The 20591-nt window shown below is 41.5% G+C and overlaps 9 protein-coding genes across 12 annotated transcripts in view; 4 read left to right on the top strand and 5 right to left on the bottom strand.

The window, feature by feature from the left end:
* Window positions 1-20591, bottom strand: part of LOC124336387 (calcium uniporter protein, mitochondrial-like) — an 878707-nt gene that overhangs the window by 290590 nt on the left and 567526 nt on the right. The gene's annotated exons all lie outside the window — the stretch shown is intronic.
* Window positions 138-1767, bottom strand: LOC124336370 (brachyurin-like). The gene is made up of 8 exons (XM_046790146.1): window positions 1654-1767; window positions 1464-1581; window positions 1321-1396; window positions 1166-1245; window positions 882-1070; window positions 729-821; window positions 507-646; window positions 138-434 (listed from the first exon to the last, which is right to left on the bottom strand). Exons 1-8 carry the CDS (start codon window positions 1696-1698, stop codon window positions 267-269), a joined length of 909 nt encoding a protein of 302 aa, XP_046646102.1. The 5' UTR covers window positions 1699-1767; the 3' UTR covers window positions 138-266.
* On the bottom strand, window positions 2484-4173 carry LOC124336364 (brachyurin-like). The gene is made up of 8 exons (XM_046790140.1): window positions 4029-4173; window positions 3832-3949; window positions 3681-3759; window positions 3541-3620; window positions 3275-3463; window positions 3110-3202; window positions 2900-3042; window positions 2484-2815 (listed from the first exon to the last, which is right to left on the bottom strand). Exons 1-8 carry the CDS (start codon window positions 4074-4076, stop codon window positions 2648-2650), a joined length of 918 nt encoding a protein of 305 aa, XP_046646096.1. The 5' UTR covers window positions 4077-4173; the 3' UTR covers window positions 2484-2647.
* Window positions 5243-6785, bottom strand: LOC124336332 (brachyurin-like). The gene is made up of 6 exons (XM_046790102.1): window positions 6628-6785; window positions 6426-6549; window positions 6277-6352; window positions 5943-6202; window positions 5630-5865; window positions 5243-5554 (listed from the first exon to the last, which is right to left on the bottom strand). The coding sequence occupies exons 1-6, from the start codon at window positions 6739-6741 to the stop codon at window positions 5387-5389; spliced, it is 978 nt and encodes a 325-aa protein (XP_046646058.1). The 5' UTR covers window positions 6742-6785; the 3' UTR covers window positions 5243-5386.
* On the top strand, window positions 7892-8757 carry LOC124336528. Its single transcript, XM_046790374.1, has 3 exons — window positions 7892-7996; window positions 8105-8308; window positions 8375-8757. Exons 1-3 carry the CDS (start codon window positions 7979-7981, stop codon window positions 8534-8536), a joined length of 384 nt encoding a protein of 127 aa, XP_046646330.1. The 5' UTR covers window positions 7892-7978; the 3' UTR covers window positions 8537-8757.
* Window positions 10760-13201, bottom strand: LOC124336366 (brachyurin-like). Its single transcript, XM_046790143.1, has 6 exons — window positions 13092-13201; window positions 12886-13009; window positions 12743-12818; window positions 12418-12677; window positions 11136-11371; window positions 10760-11066 (listed from the first exon to the last, which is right to left on the bottom strand). The coding sequence occupies exons 1-6, from the start codon at window positions 13137-13139 to the stop codon at window positions 10899-10901; spliced, it is 912 nt and encodes a 303-aa protein (XP_046646099.1). The 5' UTR covers window positions 13140-13201; the 3' UTR covers window positions 10760-10898.
* On the top strand, window positions 14059-14917 carry LOC124336527. The gene is made up of 3 exons (XM_046790373.1): window positions 14059-14173; window positions 14280-14483; window positions 14547-14917. The coding sequence occupies exons 1-3, from the start codon at window positions 14156-14158 to the stop codon at window positions 14709-14711; spliced, it is 387 nt and encodes a 128-aa protein (XP_046646329.1). The 5' UTR covers window positions 14059-14155; the 3' UTR covers window positions 14712-14917.
* On the top strand, window positions 15876-18629 carry LOC124336520. Of its 4 annotated transcripts, XM_046790362.1 has the most exons (4): window positions 15876-15967; window positions 16075-16278; window positions 16344-16467; window positions 18285-18629. In XM_046790362.1, exons 1-4 carry the CDS (start codon window positions 15950-15952, stop codon window positions 18338-18340), a joined length of 402 nt encoding a protein of 133 aa, XP_046646318.1. In that variant the 5' UTR covers window positions 15876-15949; the 3' UTR covers window positions 18341-18629. The 4 variants fall into 4 exon arrangements, with proteins under 4 accessions (XP_046646318.1, XP_046646319.1, XP_046646317.1 ...); XM_046790363.1 differs by lacking the exon at window positions 18285-18629 and having other exon boundaries at window positions 16344-16723; XM_046790361.1 differs by lacking the exons at window positions 16075-16278; window positions 16344-16467 and adding an exon at window positions 17863-18066 and having other exon boundaries at window positions 15936-15967; window positions 18143-18629.
* LOC124336522 lies at window positions 19526-20363 on the top strand. Its single transcript, XM_046790364.1, has 3 exons — window positions 19526-19578; window positions 19682-19885; window positions 19959-20363. The coding sequence occupies exons 1-3, from the start codon at window positions 19561-19563 to the stop codon at window positions 20154-20156; spliced, it is 420 nt and encodes a 139-aa protein (XP_046646320.1). The 5' UTR covers window positions 19526-19560; the 3' UTR covers window positions 20157-20363.

Here is a 20591-nt window from a genome sequence, read left to right as displayed (position 1 = left end):
ACGGGATCATCCTATTTTATCAATTCTTATCGTTATTTGCTTTGGGTCTTTTATCAAAGCTAATTTTAAATTGACCGATGTGTGTTGCTATTGCTAAACTGAACAGTCACGTATAATAGAATTTTGAAACATAAACTAAAGAGAATCAACCGTTTAAGGCTTTAATTTCCTTTCGGTTTTATTTTCATTGGATTTGACATCAGGTTAAAAAAAAATTGGGAAATAAAAAAATGTTGGACTTGAATAGGCACAAAGCAATCGAGAGCTTAGATGACCAAGCCAGTAACGGACGAGATCCACTCAGCGAAGTAGGAGACGCGGGAGAATCCAGCGGGAAGGCCGACCTCGCATCCGGCGGAAGAGCCGAAGCTGACAACTCCGACCTGGTTGTGGACGCCGTTGACGACGTAGCTCAATGGGCCGCCAGAGTCACCCTAATCAACATTTCACCCATTTGAATTAACAAGGCTATAAAAACGAAACTTGAGCTCATTTTTAAAAATTACGTTGCAAGATCCTTTGCCGCCAGTGGTGTCAACGCAAATGTTGCCATCAGTGATGGTGGCGCCATAAGTGGCAGCGCATTCGGCGTTGGAGATGCATGGGACATCGACTTCACGCAAGACGGGCGAAATGCCGGCGGCAGCTGATGAATACGAAACATTTGATGTGATCATTAAATTCATTAGATCGTTACATTATTCAAGATAATAAGAAGTTGATTTTACAATCGGAAGGTTTGCCCCATCCGCTGATGTGGAGGATGTCGCCAACATGGTCGGGCTCGGAAGTGGGAGCCATGCAGATGGGCTGGATTTCGGCTGTGAAAAAAAAAAATTAAAATATTAAATAATGACGTTGGGAATGAATTGAATTCTTACGGGTGAATTCAATGGGGGCGGGCAGTTTGATCAAGGCAACATCGTTGACAATGCGGACGGGTCCCCAGTTGGGGTGGACCGTGTATTCGGTGGACCTGACTTCGACGCGGGTGGGTTCATCGACGGCATCCAAACGAACGTTGTGGGAGCCCAAGTAAATGTTGAAGAAGATGGCGTTATCGGCGCAGTCTAAAAATGGCAAACAAATTTCCAATTTGAAATTCTAGCGCGGAAATCTTTTCGACTTTTGGAAGATTATTTAAAAAACCACATTATAGACTTACGGGCAGCGGTGAGGATCCATTCGTTGGAGATGAGGGAACCTCCGCAAAAGTACTGGCCATCGATGAAAATAGCCACTTGCCTGTTGGATTCAATTGAAATGATTTGATTGACATTCAGGAATGAGCATTTTTTTAAATGATAGAAATTGTCTTACCATGGGGCAGAGTGGGGGACGGCCTCAGTTCCTCCGACGATACGGCTTGGGTCACTCTGGACCTGTCCGCAGAAGCCTGAAATCAATCATTACACCTGTATAAAATCATTTGAATGCATTCCATTTGAGTAGGTTTGACTTACCGCGGGTGTCGACGGTAGGGGCAACCTTTGGGGGCACCCACCTGTTGGCGTTCTCGACTGGGGCACGGGGGTACAGGACCGAACGGGGCTGGTACTTGGACAAGTCCAGACCAGACGCCTATAAAATTCAAAGAATAATATTTAACCCCCTCAAAATAAAAATTGTTGATTGAAATTATTGAACGTTTACCTGAGCGACGGCAATGGCTACGAAAACAATGGCAAAGACCTTCATGGTTAGTGTGGTGATACGATCAAAACACGAATCGATCTCCGCTTGACTATGCTACCCTTAAATACCTGCGACTTGGATAAACACTGGATCCAAGTATAAATCAAATCATTTCGAGATAAGAATTTCATGTCAAATAAATCTCTTTCTTCCCACCCCCCCCCCCCATTAGGCCAAGGATATTTACGTAAGTAAAATCAACAAATAACTATATTTGAACCGACGCAAAGGTCGGTTTCAAGTGTGGTACCATATGACAAATAGAAAATCAATATTTTACGTAACTTTCTCAGCGATGTACAATTCAATAACAAGTCAATTATCTTTTGTTTTGAGCTTTATTGTGCAGAGTTTATTTTTACGATCTGGTTGCTCATATAATATATGTCAAGGACAAGCAGTCTGCTTGTATAATTAAGCGAGCTGTAAATGAACATTTATAATTGGATATATAAGTTCGAGAGTTGATTAGCGTCCAAAAATTCATTTGGTTTATTTTGGGTTCAAACATTGGGAAAAAAGTACGAAGGCAAAATAATCTTTTTATAGACTTTACTCTAGACACTGATAATAATAACGGCGTAAACAATTTGTTTATTTGTTTTTTTCCTCGTCAAGGGATTCAGTCAACATGTCCAGAGATTATATTCGAGATTACTGCATGGCCAATGTTTATTGTTTACACTGTAAATAAAGCCCAGGCTGATTAAGGATCGATTCTTTATCAATCTTGAATCACTTTTATGATAGGAGACGTTGTATTTCACACAGACGAATCATTTCAAATTAGATTTTAAAAATTTGTATTAATCCGGAAGGCGGAAGAGTTGTGCTGAGCAATAATCCAGACATTGAATCTATTGTGACATTGAAGTAACTATTTATTTATTTTTTTACAGCGGAAGAGAGGCAACGAAAAATCGTGGTATAAAGCACATGCTATGACGCAACTTTAAATAACCAAGCCGGTGACGGAGGAAATCCAGTCGGTGAAGCTGGAAACGCGGGCGAATCCGGCGGGAATTTCGAGTTCGCATCCTTGGTTCGATCCGAAGCTGACAACACCCACCTGGTTATAAACGCCGTTGTTGATGAACGAGAGAGGACCGCCAGAGTCACCCTATATTTTAAAAATTTTGAATACAAATTACATTTAATTGAAAATGTTTTATAATTGTATAATGAAATAATTCGGGTGTCTCACGTTGCAAGAGCTCTTGCCACCGAGGGTGGAGACGCAAATGTTGCTATCCCTGATGGTGAGAACGCTGTAAGCAGCGACGCACTCCTGATTGGTTATTCCAACGACATCGACTTCGCGAAGAACTGGGGAAATGCCAGTCGCAGCTGTTCAACAATTAAAATTAATTGTCAGAAACTCAGAATGACATTTAATAAGCTTGAATATTATTACCATCTGATGGTTTTCCCCATCCACTGACGTGAAGAGGATCTCCGGCGTGAAGGGGTTCGGTGGCAGGTGCCAAACAGATGGGAGAAATGGCATCTGAATTTTTTTAAAATAATTGGCTGTCAAATCTGATTGAATTTAAGCTCTGATTGTCATGTGTAGTCAGACCGGTGAAGGTGACGGACTCTGGGAGTTTGATCAGGGCCATGTCGTTTCTCAACAAAGTCGATCCCCAATTCGGGTGGATCGTGTAGACGTCGGAACGGTACTCGACTCGGTTGGGTTCCTCGGCGGCTGTGAGGCGAACGTTGTGAGCACCCAGCATGATGTTAAAGAACGTGGCATTGTCGGCACAGTCTGCAGCATCCATTTAATAAACCCGGGGGTGATTGATTTGAGCTGTGAATTTAAATTAAAATGGTAGGGAAACTTACGAGCGGCAGTCAAAACCCAATCGGGCGAGATGAGCGAACCACCGCAAAAGTATTGGTCATCGATGAACAAAGCCACTTGCCTAAATTAAAGTGCAAATTTAATTCACAGCTAACGCATTAAAACAAATTGAATTTAATACCAGGGTCGAGAGTTGGGGACAGCCTCGGTTCCACCCACAATACGATCCTGATTGGAAGTTTTGGCAGTACCGCAAAAGCCTGTCATGATATAAAAGTTGGCATAGTTTTGAAGGATAGAACGAATAACTTGTAAGTTAACTTGAATTATACCTCTGGTGTCGACGGTGGCGGGGCGTTTGACAGGGACGTATTGGTTCTTTTGGGCTACCGGTGGCCGGGGAAACAAAACAGACCTCGGCTGGTACTTGGACAAGTCCCTAGCCGCCACCTTATAATAACAATTAAGTTAACTCTAAATAAATATTTCCCTTTCATTATTCGAAGAAGAAGAAAAGGTAAAGAAATACCTGGGCGACAACGACGGCGAACAGCAAGGCAGCTGCCAGAAATTTCATCTTCCACCTGGATGCGAGGAAAGTTAAAGGAAAAATAAAAGAGCTGAGCGCTTTGGTATTTTGACTCGACTTGTATTTATATTATTTTGGCCGTGTCTTGATATTGATGGCACAGTCTATAGCAGTCAATAAAATGTCGTGATAACGATTCAAATTCAATTTTCTACGGCAACGCAATTTCGAGTCGTACAGTACGTTATTGCCTTATCGAAAATTCGAAACCCATTTTTTGGTTTCGGTCACGTTATTTTGAAATTCATTGCGACACGTGTCGAGAAACTCATGCGCACATCAACTGTCATTCCATATGATTTTTCTGATCGACTATTGTTCGGCTATAGAAATTGAAAAGGGTGCAATCAGGTTTGATTTCTGCTAGTTTCATTATTTAATTACACAATTTTCACAATATGGTGACACACTGGAAATAATGATTGCATGTCGAAATGACGAATATTAAAACAATTATACCGTTCTTGTCTGAACCAGATCTGTTGTTATCTGTAAACTGATATACTCAAAACCCTTGACAGCTGGACGTCAAAGGCGCTTATATTATTGCGCGATAAAATTCTACAAGTCTTGCAAAGGCTAATACGAACAAAGCATGGTAGACATTGATGGCCTTATCACGGCGTCAATATTTGCTTTCATTGTTACTTTCTCAAAGAGGTTCGGCGCCATGATGGCGGACAAAACATACGAGCTATAAAGCTCCCAATTTCATCATCATACTTTTTATTTTCATTTTTCGTGTATTAAAGTATGATTCAAACATTATTTCTAAATCGCTTTATTGATCAACCAAAAGTTCAACGGTCCTTATATACCAGTTTTATCTCATCGCCAGGACGTGCGCTGCGCAGATAATTCACCTTTGTTTGTGTACCAATATGATCCCATGTGAAACTTGACGACCCATATCAAAACACACAATAATAGCGTCATTCGATATCCCTTTGTCCTTGTAAGAAACTTAATCATATTTCTCTCAGACTTCTTTATAGCCCAATCATTAATGCGTGCATTAGGTTGGAAATCCGAATCGAGAACGGCCAGGTGCAAAGGTAAAAATGCGCCAGATAACTTCAACATTATAGGCAATCAACGAAAAATTAAATCTAAAATAATAAAAGAAAAGAAATGAAATCAAAAATCTGTGAGAGTTGCTTTTTACACACAATAGACTTTGAGCTAGTTTTATTGACGTTTCATTTTTTGGGGATCAAGCGCCAATATAAGGACAGAAAAGAAATAAGAAGAAGAGAGAATGCAGCAGAGCTCATCAGAAATCGATTGGAAATTAGTATTTAGAAGATCAAGCCGGTGGTGTCGGAGATCCACTGGGTGTAGCTGGAAACACGGGTGAATCCAGCGGGGAATCCCTCGGCGCATCCGGCGCGGGCGCCGAAGCTGACGATGCCGACCTGGTTGTAAACACCAGCGTTGACGAAGCTCAATGGGCCGCCAGAGTCTCCCTGTATACCAAAAACCAAAAAATTCAAATTCAAATTTTTCGAAAATTTAAATTTGGGCGGGAAATTCAAATTTACGTTGCAGGATCCTTTGCCGCCGGTGGTGTCGATGCAGAGGATGTTGTCGGTGATGATGTCGCCATAAGTGGCAGCGCATTCGGCGGTGGTGATGCCGGGGGCTGTCACCTTCATCAGGACGTCGGAGATGCCTTGCAAGGCACCGTCGGCGGTCTTACCCCATCCGGAGACCAAGAGGGTGTCACCAACGTGAGTGGGCTCGGTGGCCGGTGCCAAGCAGATGGGCTGGATTTCGGCTGCCCAAATGAATTAAAGTGATTAGGTTAAAATGACCGGTGCTATTTCAACTGATCTGATTTTATGAAGAACTTACGGGTCAAGGTGACGGGCGACGGCAAGCGGATGAGGGCCAGATCGTCGGCAAGGGTGGCGGAATTCCATCCGGGATGGACGGTGTAGGTGGTGGTGGAAACGGCGATTTGGGATGGCTCGACGACGGTCCTGTCGTGATCGCCGAGGGTGATGAGGAAGCGGTTGGCTCCGTCGGCGCAGTGGGCGGCGGTCAAAACCCAGTCGGGGGAGATGAGCGAACCTCCGCAGAAGCCGGACCCATCGATAAGGACGGACACCTGCCTTTAAGTTCACAAAACAAGTTATAGCTGACATTTCTAAAAGTTAGCGATATGCAAATTGAATTCAAATTTTACCAGGGGAACTCATGGGGAATGGCCTCCTCTCCACCGACGATGCGGCTGGAATCGACTTTGGACTGTCCGCAGAATCCTGATCAAATTCAAATAGAATTTTAGATCAAGAATAAAAGTTTTTGATTTCATGTCGTGATTTGATTCCTTACCGCGGGTGTCGACAGTGGGAGCAACTTTGGTCGGGGTGAAGTAGCCAGGGCCTTGTGGGACCTGGGCACGGGGGAAAAGCTCACCCCTGGGGAAAATCTTCTTGTGGGGCATATTGACAGCCGCCTGTCAAACAAAAATGAATTTCCAATTTAATTACGCTTATAGAATTATAACAATTAAATCAACGTGTTTTTATTATACCTGGGCGACGACGGCCAAAGCCAAAACGACAGCCAAGAATTTCATGTTTGAAGTTAAGAAAGTCAAATAGGAGAACCACAAATTCGATCCTGAATCCAGTCCACTTTTATACATGTCCAGTTGAAGGCGAACTGGCTCGGGTGCGTTCAGCGCTGCTGCTCATGCAGACATGTTCGATAACAACAATTGCTTATCTTCAGGATGTTTAATCGAATGTTATTTGATGTGTGTAATGGATCCACAGTGTTGTGGCGACAACAGCGCAATCCGTTATCGAATGTTTACTCGGCCGACGTTCAAGGTGCTCGCGTGAGATCATGTCGAAATCTTAAATGTAGTTATTTTTAATTGAGTCAAATCTATTTCAAATGAGGAAATAATAAAATACTAAATTCAAGAAAGCTTTAATGACCCTAAATATATTTTTATGCGCCGTGGTAAAAATAAAACTTTATTATAGTTTGCGATAGTTTGGCATTGATCTAATTCCAACTATATATAGAAAGAAGCGCAATTGTATTTACGCTTGAATAAGTTGCTGTGAAAACAATAAGACACCCCAGTGAAGAAAGAAATCAGGTAAATAGCATATAGCGCAAAAACAAACAAAGGAAATCGGATCCTGTTTCGTTTGTCCAATGTCCACAATTTCTTATAACGTCGCCTTAACTTTTTAGGCCCTTTGTTTACTTTTGTAGTCGGGTTTTTCTTGTTTGCTATCGCTTAGCCAAGTCACGCGACGTCGTCTTTGATAACCTTGTATTAGAAAATTGTAATAGTAATTTCCCATCGACATTATTTAACCCATGGGATGAGCGGCGCGCCAAATTCAAATACAAATATGAGAATTCTGTCTGAACGATTTCCTTTGTTGGAAAGACGAAATAATTACAGACACGCCAGACGTGTACGTATGTCGAAAATAAATGTTGGCAATTAAAACTACTTGGGAAATTGCGTCGACAGTTTGGGCCGAGTTAAACTGCTGCGCCCCAATTTCTCGGCATCTTCCTGTTATAGACGGTCGACACCTTTTTTCCGCGTTGAAAAAATAATCGACAAATCCTACACGTGAAGACGAAGGTTGGAAGTAGCACACAGACTTATGGTGCCTATGGAGTAAAATAGAAACTTTTTGAAATGGCTAGCTCACGAACGAGGCCCTCAACGAGGCAACAGCTTTGGCCCACAAAAAAATAAAATTATGAAAAATAAAAACAAAACAGCAGAAGAAGAGTATACACATGACCGAAAAAAATGTGCTGGACTGGATGGAAAACTTGGAGGTATATAAGGCGCCCGGTGCAGTTGAGGATGATATTCGCAGTCTAACTTTGCATCCTCCAACAACATGAAGACTTCTCTTGTGGTGAGTTAAAACAATTGCTTCTTCTCAATTTTATGAGAGTATAAGTTTGAGCTGAATTCTTCCTCGGTGGTTATTTTTAATTCTGAAAACCCAAATGACAAATTTTAGATTTTGGTTTTGAGCGCCGTTGTGGCCGCTGTTGTTGCGGATGGCGAATATGCGGCCCCTGCCTACGAGAAGAAGTACGACGGCTACTTCCAGTACGCCAATGTGCCCGGCCCATACGAATACGAATTCGGATACAACCGCGGAAACGCTCAACACAACCGCAACCAGTACGAGCAGTCCAAGGATCACCGTTTCCGCACCAAGGTCTGCCATCCATTGAATTCCGTTTCCAGCGGTAATTAATATCACTATTATATTTGATGAAATCAGGTCAAGTGGAATGATGCCTACTCCGGATATGGTGAGCACTACTGGGAGTACAACCATAGCGACGATTACAAAGCCCCAGCTTACGCCGCTCCAGCTTACTCCGCCCCGGCTTACTCTGAGAACATCCCGACCTTCGAGAAAGCCCCGTCTGGTAAACAGTAAACGAATCGATATGCTGTGTGTATTGAATCGAGCTTGTTTCCAGTCTTTGTTACACCATGGAAAATCCTTATTGTCATCATCATCGACATTTTTCCAACTCCATTTCTAAAATATTTGTGAGTCCGCGCATCTGCTGGTCAGATGCGTCCAATCCAACCATCCCTCCGACCAATGAAAAATCCAACAAACTCGTTAATAATAAATGTTGATATTGAAAGAGATTTCTTCGTAACGCTTTACTACTTTTAATTCTATAACCGTAGGAATAGCTATGAGTCGTTGACATCGCTCGAAATTGAGTTTGAATTTAAATCGACTAAATGGTTCAACTTATTTATTTTATAAGAATAATTTTCTTATCGAAGTTATTCAGCCGATACAAAAAAATGAACATATGGAGAGTAAGGAACTGATTATATTCCGAATCGGACGAATGAATCCGCCCAGCGATGACAGTTCAATTATTTGATTGCAGCCCATCATCAGCTGTTCCTCTATTCCGTTTCGCACGGTAGATTCGTTATGTTGTCGGCTAATGGTCCGTATTAAACCCGCAGACTTTTATTACCGGTCTAGAAAGCCGCTCTCAACTCTAATTCGAATATATAAATCAGCAATCAACCGCTGAAAGTTGACATTTATTTATGAACCAATATTATGATGGGCGCATACTCCGCCAGACAGCGGCGCTCTTTCAGAGTTATTTCGACGTTCCTGATTTCTCCGACTTTCCATGTCGATCGCAAAAATAGAGTTTCCCCGTTCCAAAAACCGCAAAAAAAGAAAGAAATAATAATAATAATCAAATCACGGAAAATGTTCGCAACTGTAAACTACATCGACCGTGATTTTTTATTTCATTCGGCGCTAAAGAATGGATTTTTCAAACGGGGAATTTTCTGCCCTCCACCCAGTTGTATAGGCTAAAAAAAAACAATGTCGCGAAAAAATAATAATGTCCCGACTCCCGAGCGACTTTTCCGCAAGCGAATTGAACTCGATTCTCTATTTTTAAAAAATGTCTGCAAACGTTTTCAGTTTATTGCACTTATTCTTAACCGCGAAACGAAAATAAAATAAAAATGTCTTGTATGGTGAACTGGGAGAAAGAAAAGCGACGAGTCAAAATATGTACCGTGAAAAAAAAAATCTAGAAAAAGAGAAAACACGCAACAAATAATAATAACAATATGTGGGGCTGGTGGAAAATAGGTCGGTTTGGTTATATGGCCGACTACATTAATAATAACAGCACCCAACTCGTCATAGATAGACTGTACTGTGCCTTTTCGTCTATAATGGGAACAATGGAACACATCCTACGGCCAACTATATATACAAGTTGCTAAATGGGAGTACCGCAAAGCTCTTTTCTCTCTTCTCTTTCTCCGGCCACGTCGTCTACACATTCCCCCAATTTCCGTCTCAACAGCCTCGGGAGTTTGGCGGATCCGCCGATGCCGAACAACACAACTCGGCTGCTGCTGCTGCTGGGCTGTTGAGGTGATGGCAATGACGCACGTTGAGCGTCCCGTTAGTGGACCACCAGACATTCGCAAATATTTTGAGATATTCGCCGAGTCCAGTCAGTTCCCGGTTGTAGATGAATTTCAGCATGGACGGCACGTCCGATGGATTCGGACTGAGTAAACCCATCAACAACTGAGAATGGGGTCTGTCGTTGCTGGAGTCCTCCGGCGAGTCGCACAGCTGTTGGATAAATTTCACAAAATATAGATTATCCAATAAGTTGTAAAAGGTCTAAAGAGAAAATGAATAAAAACGAGTTCTAACCATTTGACAAGCATCCAACTTCATGATGACCGACATTTCAGAACATAAAACTAAATTTCTTTCCAATCTATGGCACTAATAAATTTTTTTAAAATAGTGTACTGGTAATATCGTGTGTAAGGTTGCGCTAACACGGCCGGAATTGACGACGCAGTATGGGCGACTCGGTTCCGTGTTTCTTTTGTTTGAGCATTTGCACAACTCGCCCCTGGTGTCATTGACATACACTCACAGCATTATAATGCCCAGCTCTTAACTGTTGGATATAACTATACACACAGGTGCGCGCCATATGTCGTTGGTTATTGTTTCAAATCGTTCATTGCAAGGTCGTGTATGGAGAACACCAGACACCGCTGGAAATTTCGGGGTCTATGAACTCGGTGTGTCAGGTAGCGATAGTCTTTGCGTAATAGCGCGGTAATAAAATCGATTTCTTTTTACACGGAGAAAAAGATTGCAATGTATTTAGGTTAAATGTGAAATGAAATTTTTTTTTTTTTTTTGTCTGTAGGAGAAATTGTGAGAGGAGAAGGAAGGAAAGATGAAATGATAAATTTTGATGATTTTAAATGACCAAGCCGGTAACCAGGGAAATCCATTGGGCGTAGCTGGAAACGCGGGTGAATCCGGCGGGCAAACCTCTGGTGCATCCGGCGGAGGAGCCGAAGCTGACGATACCGACCTGGTTGTAAACACCGTTGTTGTCGAAACTCAACGGGCCGCCAGAGTCGCCCTATATCAAAACAAAAATACAAAATTGAATTTTGACAAATTTAAATTTAGGCGGGAAATTTGAATTTACATTGCAGGATCCATGTCCGCCGGTGGTGTCGATGCAGAGGATGTTGTCGGTGATGATGTCGCCATAAGTGGCAGCGCAATCGGCAGTCGAGATGGCCGGAGCAGTCACCTTCATGAGGACCGGAGAGATCGACTGGAAGGCGCCATCGGCAGTCTTACCCCATCCGGAGACCAAGAGGGTGTCGCCAACGTGATCGGGTTCCGTGGCCGGCGACATGCACAGTGGAGAAATTTCGGCTGCGCGGTGATTTAACAAGCGATCTCCCACTCAACCGGACCGTTTTGGTGGAGGTACTTTTCGGATCGTAATCCGGAAAAGGACTTTACAAATCCGGACTAGGTCTATTCTGTTCAGAATCGCATGGCGATTCCAATGGAATTAAGTCCGGATTTTTATCTTTTCCCGTTCACGAGATAATCACGGTTGAAAATCGTGAAATATCACGAAAACCCAAAGTCTCCCCCTCCGACTATATCGCTTTTAGCCGTATATTCGGCTTATACAAAAAAACTAATTTATACAAAATGTAGCCCTTTCATCCCTTTTTCAGAATCCAAAAGGATTTTCTATAATTCTGTAAGATGTCCGAGATATCACGATTTTCGTGATACCCCCATTTCGACATATTTTTCAAGCATTTTATTCGGCGTTGCCGATTTCCGTATATGTGACTTCGCCCCCACTCCTTCGCTTTTTCCATTGTTTCCTATGTATCAAGTCCCATCTGTATCGATATACAAGGCCTTGATACATAGGAAACAGGGAAAAAGGGAAGGAGTGGACAGAAAAGGGGGCGAAAAGCACATATACGGCAATCGGCAACGCCGAATGAAATGCTTGAAAAATATGTCGAAATGGGGGTATCACGAAAATCGTGATATCTCGGACATCTTACAGAATTATAGAAAATCCTTTTGGATTCTGAAAAAGGGATGAAAGGGCTACATTTTGTATAAATTAGTTTTTTTGTATAAGCCGAATATACGGCTAAAAGCGATATAGTCGGAGGGGGAGACTTTGGGTTTTCGTGATATTTCACGATTTTCAACCGTGATTATCTCGTGAACGGGAAAAGATAAAAATCCGGACTTAATTCCATTGGAATCGCCATGCGATTCTGAACAGAATAGACCTAGTCCGGATTTGTAAAGTCCTTTTCCGGATTACGATCCGAAAAGTACCTCCACCAAAACGGTCCGGTTGAGTGGGAGATCGCTTGTTAAAACAAAATTGAATGGATCAGAAGCGCGCGAAAATTTGAAATCATTTAAAATTGACTTACGAGTGAAGGTGATGGGCTCCGGCAAGCGGATCAGGGCGACGTCGTTGGCCAGAGTCGAGGGATTCCAGTTGGGGTGAGTGGCGTGAGCGGTGGTTTCGATGGTCAACTGCGATGGCTCGGCCACCGTTCGGTCGTGAGCGCCCAATAAAAGGGTGAAGCGGTTGGCTCCGTCGGCGCAATGGGCGGCGGTCATGACCCACTCGTCGGAGATGAGGGTGCCTCCGCAGAAGCTGCTTCCGTCGATGGTAACAGCCACTTGCCTATTTATTTTGGAGTAATGTAATTATTTCATCTCCTAATTTGAATAATGAAATGCAAATGATACCAAGGGAACTCGTGGGGAACGGCCTCCACTCCGCCAACGATGCGGCTGGAATCGACTTTGGCCTGACCACAGAAGCCTGTAAACAATCAAATCATCATGTAATTTATCGTATAGGATATAATTATGAATGCAATTAAAATTACCACGCATGTCGACTGGCTTGGCCGGTTCTGTCACGACGATGTGACCCGGGCCGGGAGCCACTGGGGCACGGGGAAAGAGTTCGGACCTCGGGCGAAGGTTTCTCTTCATCGGAATCTCAGCCGCCTATACAAATTATGGGATTAAAATATTCAGGTATCAATTAAAGTAAGCACAAATGAATTGAGGTACCGAGACGAGTTTATACCTGAGAAAGGACGGCGAGAGACAATACAGCGACCAGGAATAATTTCATTGTAGAGTTCACTCGGCTATCGAGAGGAAAATCAACGAATGAGAAAATAATTTTAAGACGATCCTAATTTATAAGCCGAAATGATATCTTGCACAGGATGTTGAAATCGTTGATTGAACAAATCGGCGCTCGTGTTTCTACGGCACATGGCTCCACATCTCGACTTATTTCTGTCTAAGGTATAAAGTCACTCAATTTTCTTATCAGGTCTGTTTGTTTGCAACGTAAATCTAAACTGCGCATAGGTTGTGTTTGTTGTGAAAGGATCACAGTGCAACATGGCTTTGTTTTGACACGAGATGAAGAATAAATCCGAATCTGTTTTTTCTTGCATGTCATGGCAGCAAACAGTCGCCCATCAAGCGATTGGACTTTTATACTATTTGTTTTGTCCAAATGAGTTGTCTAAAATTTGATATTGATAATGTCACGTATAGGTCAGAACAGAAAACGATTCTTGTGCGATCCCTTATAAAATAAGCGATAACTGCTCGACACTCAATTAAATCTCGAGCATTGCTCCCATGTTATTTTATTTTTGAAATCTTGTAGCACAAGATCTTCGTCCGATTTTCTTTCCTGGAGGAAAGGGCCCGGCCCATCTTGCGTTAACATTTTCAACTAGAAATGATGTAAGAAAAAACAAGACTCAATCGTTTGACTTCCTTTGCGGAGCCAATAAAACTGCGAATTGTTTTGCTAGTACCTCATTTCTTCTATTAATAACTATTTGCAAAATATGTAGTCCATAGTCGTCCGATCCAATTCACCGAAATTAAGTATATATGGGCATTGTTATTAATAACTTCAGCCCATGGTTGTGGTCCTTTATTACAGGTAACAGCTTTGGCCTCAAAACCAAAAAGACAAAACAAGAACAACAGCAAAAGGGAAACGGCGAAAGAATACATGACCGAATAATGTGCTGGGCTGGATGGAAGACTCGGAGGTGTATATAAGGCGCCCGGTGGAGTTGAGGATGATATTCGCAGTCTAACTTTGCATCCTCCAACAACATGAAGACTTCTCTTGTGGTGAGTTAAAACAATTGCTTCTCAACTTTTTTGAGGGTTTAAGTTTGAGCTGAATTCCTCCTGGCTGATTATTTTTAATTCTGAAAACCCAAATGACAAATTTTAGATTTTGGTTTTGAGCGCCGTTGTGGCCGCTGTTGTTGCGGATGGCGAATATGCGCCACCTGCCTACGAGAAGAAGTACGACGGCTATTTCCAGTACGCCAACGTGCCCAGCCAATACGAGTACGAATTCGGATACAACCGCGGAAATGCTGATCACAATCGCAACCAGTACGAGCAGTCCAAGGATCACCGTTTCCGCACCAAGGTCTGCCATCCATTGAATTCTGTTTTCCACCGTAATTAATGTCTGTATATTTGGTGAAATCAGGTCAAGTGGGCTGATAACTACGCCGGATATGGTGAGCACTACTGGGAATACAACCATGCTGATGCTGGATACAAAGCCCCCGCCTATGAAGCCCCAGCTTACTCCGCACCGGGTTATTCCGAGAACATTCCATCCTTCGAGCCAGCTCCAGCTGGTAAACAGTAAATAACTGTTATTATTTACTGAACCGAGCTTGCTTCCAGCACTAAAACCATATGGATATCCTTGTCATCATCATCGACATTGTCACTCCATTTAAAAATCATTTGTGCGGCCTTGTGTCTGCCGGTCAGACGCCTTATCGATCCATCCATTCCCCACCCGATCGTCCCCAATTCTCGTTAATAATAATAAATGTTGTTAATATTGGAGTCGTCTACATCTTTGCGTATTATTAGTTTCATTTTAAAATTTCCACATAAATTTAATTCTGAACATTGGAGGTATAGTTTTTCGAATGTATTGATTTAGCCTGTCATCAGTTGGATAATTCGGCTATCAGCTATCAGCTGTCGCAAAAGAACGGGTCTCCAACTGTGCAACTCAGAGCATCTATAAGCTCACATTCGTAAAATGGGTTGATTAAAGTACCAAATCAAATCCCCAGATCGTTGGTGATTATTCTTCCGCAAAAATTCCTCTATTGTAAGGATGGATTTCACTACTTTATGTGTGACATTCCTGTATAAGGATGAAACCGTAACGTCTCAATCGTTTAGTACCGCGCTACCTTACCTCTCTTCACCTGTATAATTTGGGCACTTCTTTATACGCTTAGCCTTTACAACTTTGGAATTAGAAAATTAATCGACTTCTGATTTTTTAGTCGAGTTCCGCGTTTGGATGAAAATTAATTTTTTAGCATCTGATCAGCTTAAATAATTCACCCAACGTGTACCGGAAAGATGTTAAAAATAAGTGAATTAAATAATGAAAGGCATCAATAATTTCATCGTTCAATCATGACAAAATAATCTTCTTCTGATATCATTTGAAATTCGGCCAGATAAAATATGAAATTTTCACACTCTAAATACTGAACGTAACTTTGAACGGTTAAATTTTTATGAAACAGCTAAACATCTGCTAAATAAACACGGAATATGCATTATGAAATCTGTGGGTTTTAATTTACCAATGTAGTTAAGCCTAGCTATTGTTAACGTATTTCCCTATCCGAACGTTGCAAAAAGTAGTTGCACCTGAAATAACCAGATCGCGGTCGTGGCCTTTACAACCGCAAAACAAACAAACATACTAAAAAAAAAAAACTAAAGAGAAAACCTAACCGAATTCAGGACTGGAAAATAGTGCGGAATCCGTTTTTGTAAGCCACTGTACGGGCCCTATAAAAGCTGGGTAGTCGACGAACAAATTCACAGTCGTTCTTTGCCTCCTCCAACATGAAGACTTCTCTTGTGGTGAGTTAAATAATATTTCTTCTTAATTTGGAGTTTTAAGTTTGAGCTGAATTCTTCCTCGGTGGTTATTTTTTTAAATATCTTAAAACCAAAATGGAAAATTGTAGATTCTGGTTTTGAGCGCCGTTGTGGCCGCTGTTGTTGCGGATGGCGAATATGCGCCACCTGCTTACGAGAAGAAGTACGACGGCTACTTCCAGTACGCCAATGTGCCCGGCCCATACGAATACGAATTCGGATACAACCGCGGAAACGCTCAACACAACCGCAACCATTACGAGCAGTCCAAGGATAGCCGTTTCCGCACCAAGGTCTGCCAATAATTCAATTCCGTTTTCCACCGTAATTAATATCTATGTATATTTGGTGAAATCAGGTCAAGTGGAATGATGCCTACTCCGGATATGGTGAGCACTACTGGGAATACAACCATGCTGATGGATACAAAGCTCCCGCCTATGAAGCCCCAGCTTACTCCGCACCGGCTTACTCCGCACCGGGTTATTCCGAGAACATTCCATCCTTCGAGCCAGCCCCAGCTGGTAAACAGTAAATAACTGTTATTATTTACTGAACCGAGCTTGCTTCCAGCACTAAAACCATATGGATATCCTTGTCATCATCATCGACATTGTCTCTCCATTTTAAAATCATTTGTGCGGCCTTGTGTCTGCTGGTCAGACGCCTTAATGATCCATCCATTCCCCACCCGATCGTCCCCTCGTTAATAATAATAAAAGTTGTTAATATTGGAAACTTCTTCTTCTTTGCATATTTTTAGTTTCATTTTGAAATTACCACATAAATGTAATTATGAATGTAGATATAGGATGCAGGATATAGGATATAGGAGGTATAGTTTATTCATATAATATCTGCCATCAGTTGAATAATATAATTCGGCAATTAACGGCTCTCCGACTGTGCACCTCAGAGCAGTTATAAGCTCACATCACACAAAGTTGGTTTATTTTCCCATTTGCTTTTTTCGCAGAAGAGGAAAGCACCACATCCCAAAATCCTAGATCGTTTGGCGATTTGATTATTCCTCAAGTCTAAAGCCAGCAAAAGGCTGGTTGTATATGGATGGATTTCCCTCCTTGATGTATGACATTCCTATAAGGATAAAACTGTAACGGATGTACTCCTTGCTGGTATCGCGCTTTGTTTAATTAAACCTGTATCTCCGGGTCATTTCTTTGTAATAGTTGCCTTCATACAACTTTGGAATGAATTGAAATTGGCGGAGAAGTTAAAAGACTTCTGAATTTCTAGTCCAGTTCCGCGTTTGGATAAAAATTTACTTTTGAGCATCTGATCAGCTTTAATAATTCACGTAATATGTACAGTACAGGGATGTTGAAAATAAATGAAATAAATAATGCAATCTCTTTCATAATTTTGTCGTTTTATTCACGGAAAAATAATGTAATTCTGATTTTATTTAAAATTCACCCAGATAACATATAAAACGTTTACACTATCGGAAGTGAACGTTACTCTAAACAAAAAATTTTTTAACAGCTAAACATATGTTCAATAACCAAATGATTTCCAAATAATGTTGCAAATATTAAATTGGACATTAAACAACTAGATCACGGCTTTGCCTTTGCAATAATAGTAAAACAAAAGACAAAAGAGAAAACCTAACCGAATTCAGGACTGGATAATGGTGTTGGCATCAGTTTTCGCAAGCCACTGGGCTGGCCCTATAAAAAGCTGTGTAGTCGACGAACAAATTCACAGTCGTTCTTTGCCTCCTCCAACATGAAGACTTCTCTTGTGGTGAGTTAAAGAATATTTCTTCTTAATTTTTTTTGAGGTTTAAGTTTGAGCTAAAAGCCTCTTCGCTGGTTATTTTTAATTCTGAAAACTAAAATGACAAATTTTAGATTTTGGTTTTGAGCGCCGTTGTGGCCGCTGTTGTTGCTGAAGGCGAATATGCGCCACCTGCTTACGAGAAGAAGTACGACGGCTACTTCCAGTACGCCAACGTGCCCGGCCCATACGAATACGAATTCGGATACAACCGCGGAAACGCTCAACACAACCGCAACCATTACGAGCAGTCAAAGGATAGCCGTTTCCGCACCAAGGTCTGTTATATCAATTTAATTCCGTTTTCGCTAAGCTTTATAGAGTAATTAATATCCGTATATTTGATGAAATCAGGTCAAGTGGGCTGATACCTACGCTGGATATGGTGAGCACTACTGGGAATACAACCATGCGGATGCTGGATACAAAGCTCCCGCCTATGAAGCCCCAGCTTACCCCGCCCCAGCTTACTCCGCACCGGCTTACTCCGCACCGGGTTATTCCGAGAACATTCCATCCTTCGAGCCAGCCCCAGCAGCTAGTAAACAGTAAATAATAATTATTATTTACTGGGCCGAGCTTGCTCCCAGCACAAAAAACCATGGATATCCTTGTCATCATCATCGACATTGTCTCTCCATTCTAAAGTAATAAGTGCGGCCTTGTGTCTGCTGGTCAGACGCCTTATCGATCCATCCATTCCCCACCCGATCGCCCTCAAATCTTGTTAATTATAATAAATGTTGTTAATATTGGAAACGTCTTCTTCTTGGCAAATTTTTAGTTCATTTTGAAATTGCCGCATAAATTTAATTATGAATACAGGAGGTAGTTTTTCGAATATCTGCCATCAGTTGAATAATATAATTCGGCTATTAGCAGCAGCTGTCGTAAATCAATTAAGGGCTCTCCGACTGTGCAGCTCAGAGCAGCTATATAAGCTCACGTCACGCAAAATTGATTTATTTTCTCATTTGTTTTTTCGCCGAAGAGAAAAGTACTAAATCCCAAAATCCTAGGTCGTTGGCGATTCGATTATTCCTCAAGTCTAAACCCAGTAAAAGGCTGGTTGTATATGGATGGATTTCCCTCCTTGATGTATGACATTCGTATAAGGATAAAACTGTAACGGGTGTACTTCTTGGTATCGCGCTTCGTTTAATTAAACCTGTATCTCCTGGTCATTTCTTTGTAATAGTCGGTAATAGTAGCCTTCATACAACTTTGGAATTACTTGAAATTGGCGAAATTAACAGACTTCTGAATTTCTAGTCCAGTTCGGCGTTTGGATAAAAATTAATTTCTGAACATCTGATCAGCTTTAATAATTCACGTAATATGTACAGTACAGGGATGTTGAAAATAAATGAAATAAATTATGCAATCTCGTTCATAATTTTGTCGTTTCATTCATCGCAAAATAATTTACTAATTCTGATTTTATTAAAAATTCACCCAGATAACATATAAAATGTTTACACTATCGGAAGTGAACGTTACTCTAAACAACAATTTTTTTAACAGCTAAACATATGTTCAATAACCAAATGATTTCCGAATAATGTTGCAAATATTAAATTGGACATTAAACAACTAGATCGCGGCCTTGGCCTTTGCAATAATAGTAAAACAAAAAAACAAAAGAGAAAACCTAACCGAATTCAGGACTGGATAATGGGGTTGGCATCAGTTTTCGCAAGCCACTGGGCTGGCCCTATAAAAAGCTGTGTTGTCGACGAACAAATTCACAGTCTAACATTGCCTCCTCTAACATGAAGACTTCTCTTGTGGTGAGTTAAACAATATTTCTTCTTATTTTGGAGTTTTAAGTTTGAGCTGAATTCTTCCTCGGTGGTTATTTTTAATACTGAAAACCAAAATGACAAATTTTAGATTCTGGTTTTGAGCGCCGTTGTGGCCGCTGTTGTTGCGGAAGGCGAATATGCGCCACCTGCATACGAGAAGAAGTACGACGGCTATTTCCAGTACGCCAACGTGCCTGGTCCAGAGGAATACGAATTCGGATACAACCGCGGAAACGCTCAACACAATCGCAATCATTACGAGCAGTCCAAGGATAGCCGTTTCCGCACCAAGGCCTGTTATTATCCATTCAATTCCGTTTTCCCTTATTCAGTCGTTCTTATGTTTTTTTTTATAATTCAAACAGGTCAAGTGGGCTGATACCTACGCCGGAAATGGTGAGCACTACTGGGAATACAACCATGCGGATGCTGGATACAAAGCTCCCGCCTATGAAGCCCCAGCTTACCCCGCCCCAGCTTACTCCGCACCGGCTTACTCCGCACCGGGTTATTCCGAGAACATTCCATCCTTCGAGCCAGCCCCAGCAGCTGGTAAACAGTAAATAATTGTTATTATTTTACTGAACTGAGCTTGCTTCCAGCCTGAAATAATGGATACCCTTGTCATCATCATCGACATTGTCTCTCCATTTTAAAATCATTTGTGCGGCCTTGTGTCTGCTGGTCAGACGTCTTATCGATCCATCCATCCTCCCCAAGATCGTTTCCAAATATCGTAATAATAATAAATATTGTTAATATTGAAAACATCTTCATCTTTGCGCATTATTATTTTAATTTTTAGATGACCGCATAAATAATAATTTAAAAAAAGTGTAATTTAAAAAAAAAGCCAATCATTATTTCATGGTTCAATCAAGACAAAATAATTTTCTCCTGATTTAATTAATACTTCAGCATCAAGAACCCATTCAAAAATTTTGTTATGCGACTGCCTAGTCGTCCCCAAATCTCGTTAATAATAAATGTTGTGATTA

Source organism: Daphnia pulicaria, chromosome 4, assembly GCF_021234035.1.
Source record: "Daphnia pulicaria isolate SC F1-1A chromosome 4, SC_F0-13Bv2, whole genome shotgun sequence".
Taxonomy (NCBI): domain Eukaryota; kingdom Metazoa; phylum Arthropoda; class Branchiopoda; order Diplostraca; family Daphniidae; genus Daphnia; species Daphnia pulicaria.
This window is presented reverse-complemented; position numbering and strand designations above follow the sequence as displayed.

Coding starts and splice junctions, on each gene's coding strand:
- LOC124336527 (XM_046790373.1), top strand. Junction 14,484..14,546: donor ATCACCGTTTCCGCACCAAG/GTCTGCCATCCA, acceptor TGGTGAAATCAG/GTCAAGTGGGCTGATAACTA.
- LOC124336366 (XM_046790143.1), bottom strand. CDS start 13,139: ATGAAATTATTCCTGGTCGCTGTATTGTCTCTCGCCGTCCTTTCTCAG. Junction 12,678..12,742: donor GTTCCCCACGAGTTCCCTTG/GTATCATTTGCA, acceptor CAAAATAAATAG/GCAAGTGGCTGTTACCATCG. Junction 11,372..12,417: donor GGAGCCCATCACCTTCACTC/GTAAGTCAATTT, acceptor ATCACCGCGCAG/CCGAAATTTCTCCACTGTGC.
- LOC124336520 (XM_046790361.1), top strand. Junction 18,067..18,142: donor ATAGCCGTTTCCGCACCAAG/GTCTGTTATATC, acceptor TGATGAAATCAG/GTCAAGTGGGCTGATACCTA.
- LOC124336370 (XM_046790146.1), bottom strand. CDS start 1,698: ATGAAGGTCTTTGCCATTGTTTTCGTAGCCATTGCCGTCGCTCAG. Junction 1,071..1,165: donor ATGGATCCTCACCGCTGCCC/GTAAGTCTATAA, acceptor TGCCATTTTTAG/ACTGCGCCGATAACGCCATC. Junction 435..506: donor GCGGCAAAGGATCTTGCAAC/GTAATTTTTAAA, acceptor AATGTTGATTAG/GGTGACTCTGGCGGCCCATT.
- LOC124336528 (XM_046790374.1), top strand. Junction 8,309..8,374: donor ATCACCGTTTCCGCACCAAG/GTCTGCCATCCA, acceptor TGATGAAATCAG/GTCAAGTGGAATGATGCCTA.
- LOC124336332 (XM_046790102.1), bottom strand. CDS start 6,741: ATGTATAAAAGTGGACTGGATTCAGGATCGAATTTGTGGTTCTCCTAT. Junction 5,866..5,942: donor GTCGCCCGTCACCTTGACCC/GTAAGTTCTTCA, acceptor TCATTTGGGCAG/CCGAAATCCAGCCCATCTGC. Junction 5,555..5,629: donor GCGGCAAAGGATCCTGCAAC/GTAAATTTGAAT, acceptor TTTGGTATACAG/GGAGACTCTGGCGGCCCATT.
- LOC124336522 (XM_046790364.1), top strand. Junction 19,886..19,958: donor ATAGCCGTTTCCGCACCAAG/GCCTGTTATTAT, acceptor TAATTCAAACAG/GTCAAGTGGGCTGATACCTA.
- LOC124336364 (XM_046790140.1), bottom strand. CDS start 4,076: ATGAAATTTCTGGCAGCTGCCTTGCTGTTCGCCGTCGTTGTCGCCCAG. Junction 3,621..3,680: donor GTCCCCAACTCTCGACCCTG/GTATTAAATTCA, acceptor ACTTTAATTTAG/GCAAGTGGCTTTGTTCATCG. Junction 3,203..3,274: donor AGAGTCCGTCACCTTCACCG/GTCTGACTACAC, acceptor AAAAAAATTCAG/ATGCCATTTCTCCCATCTGT.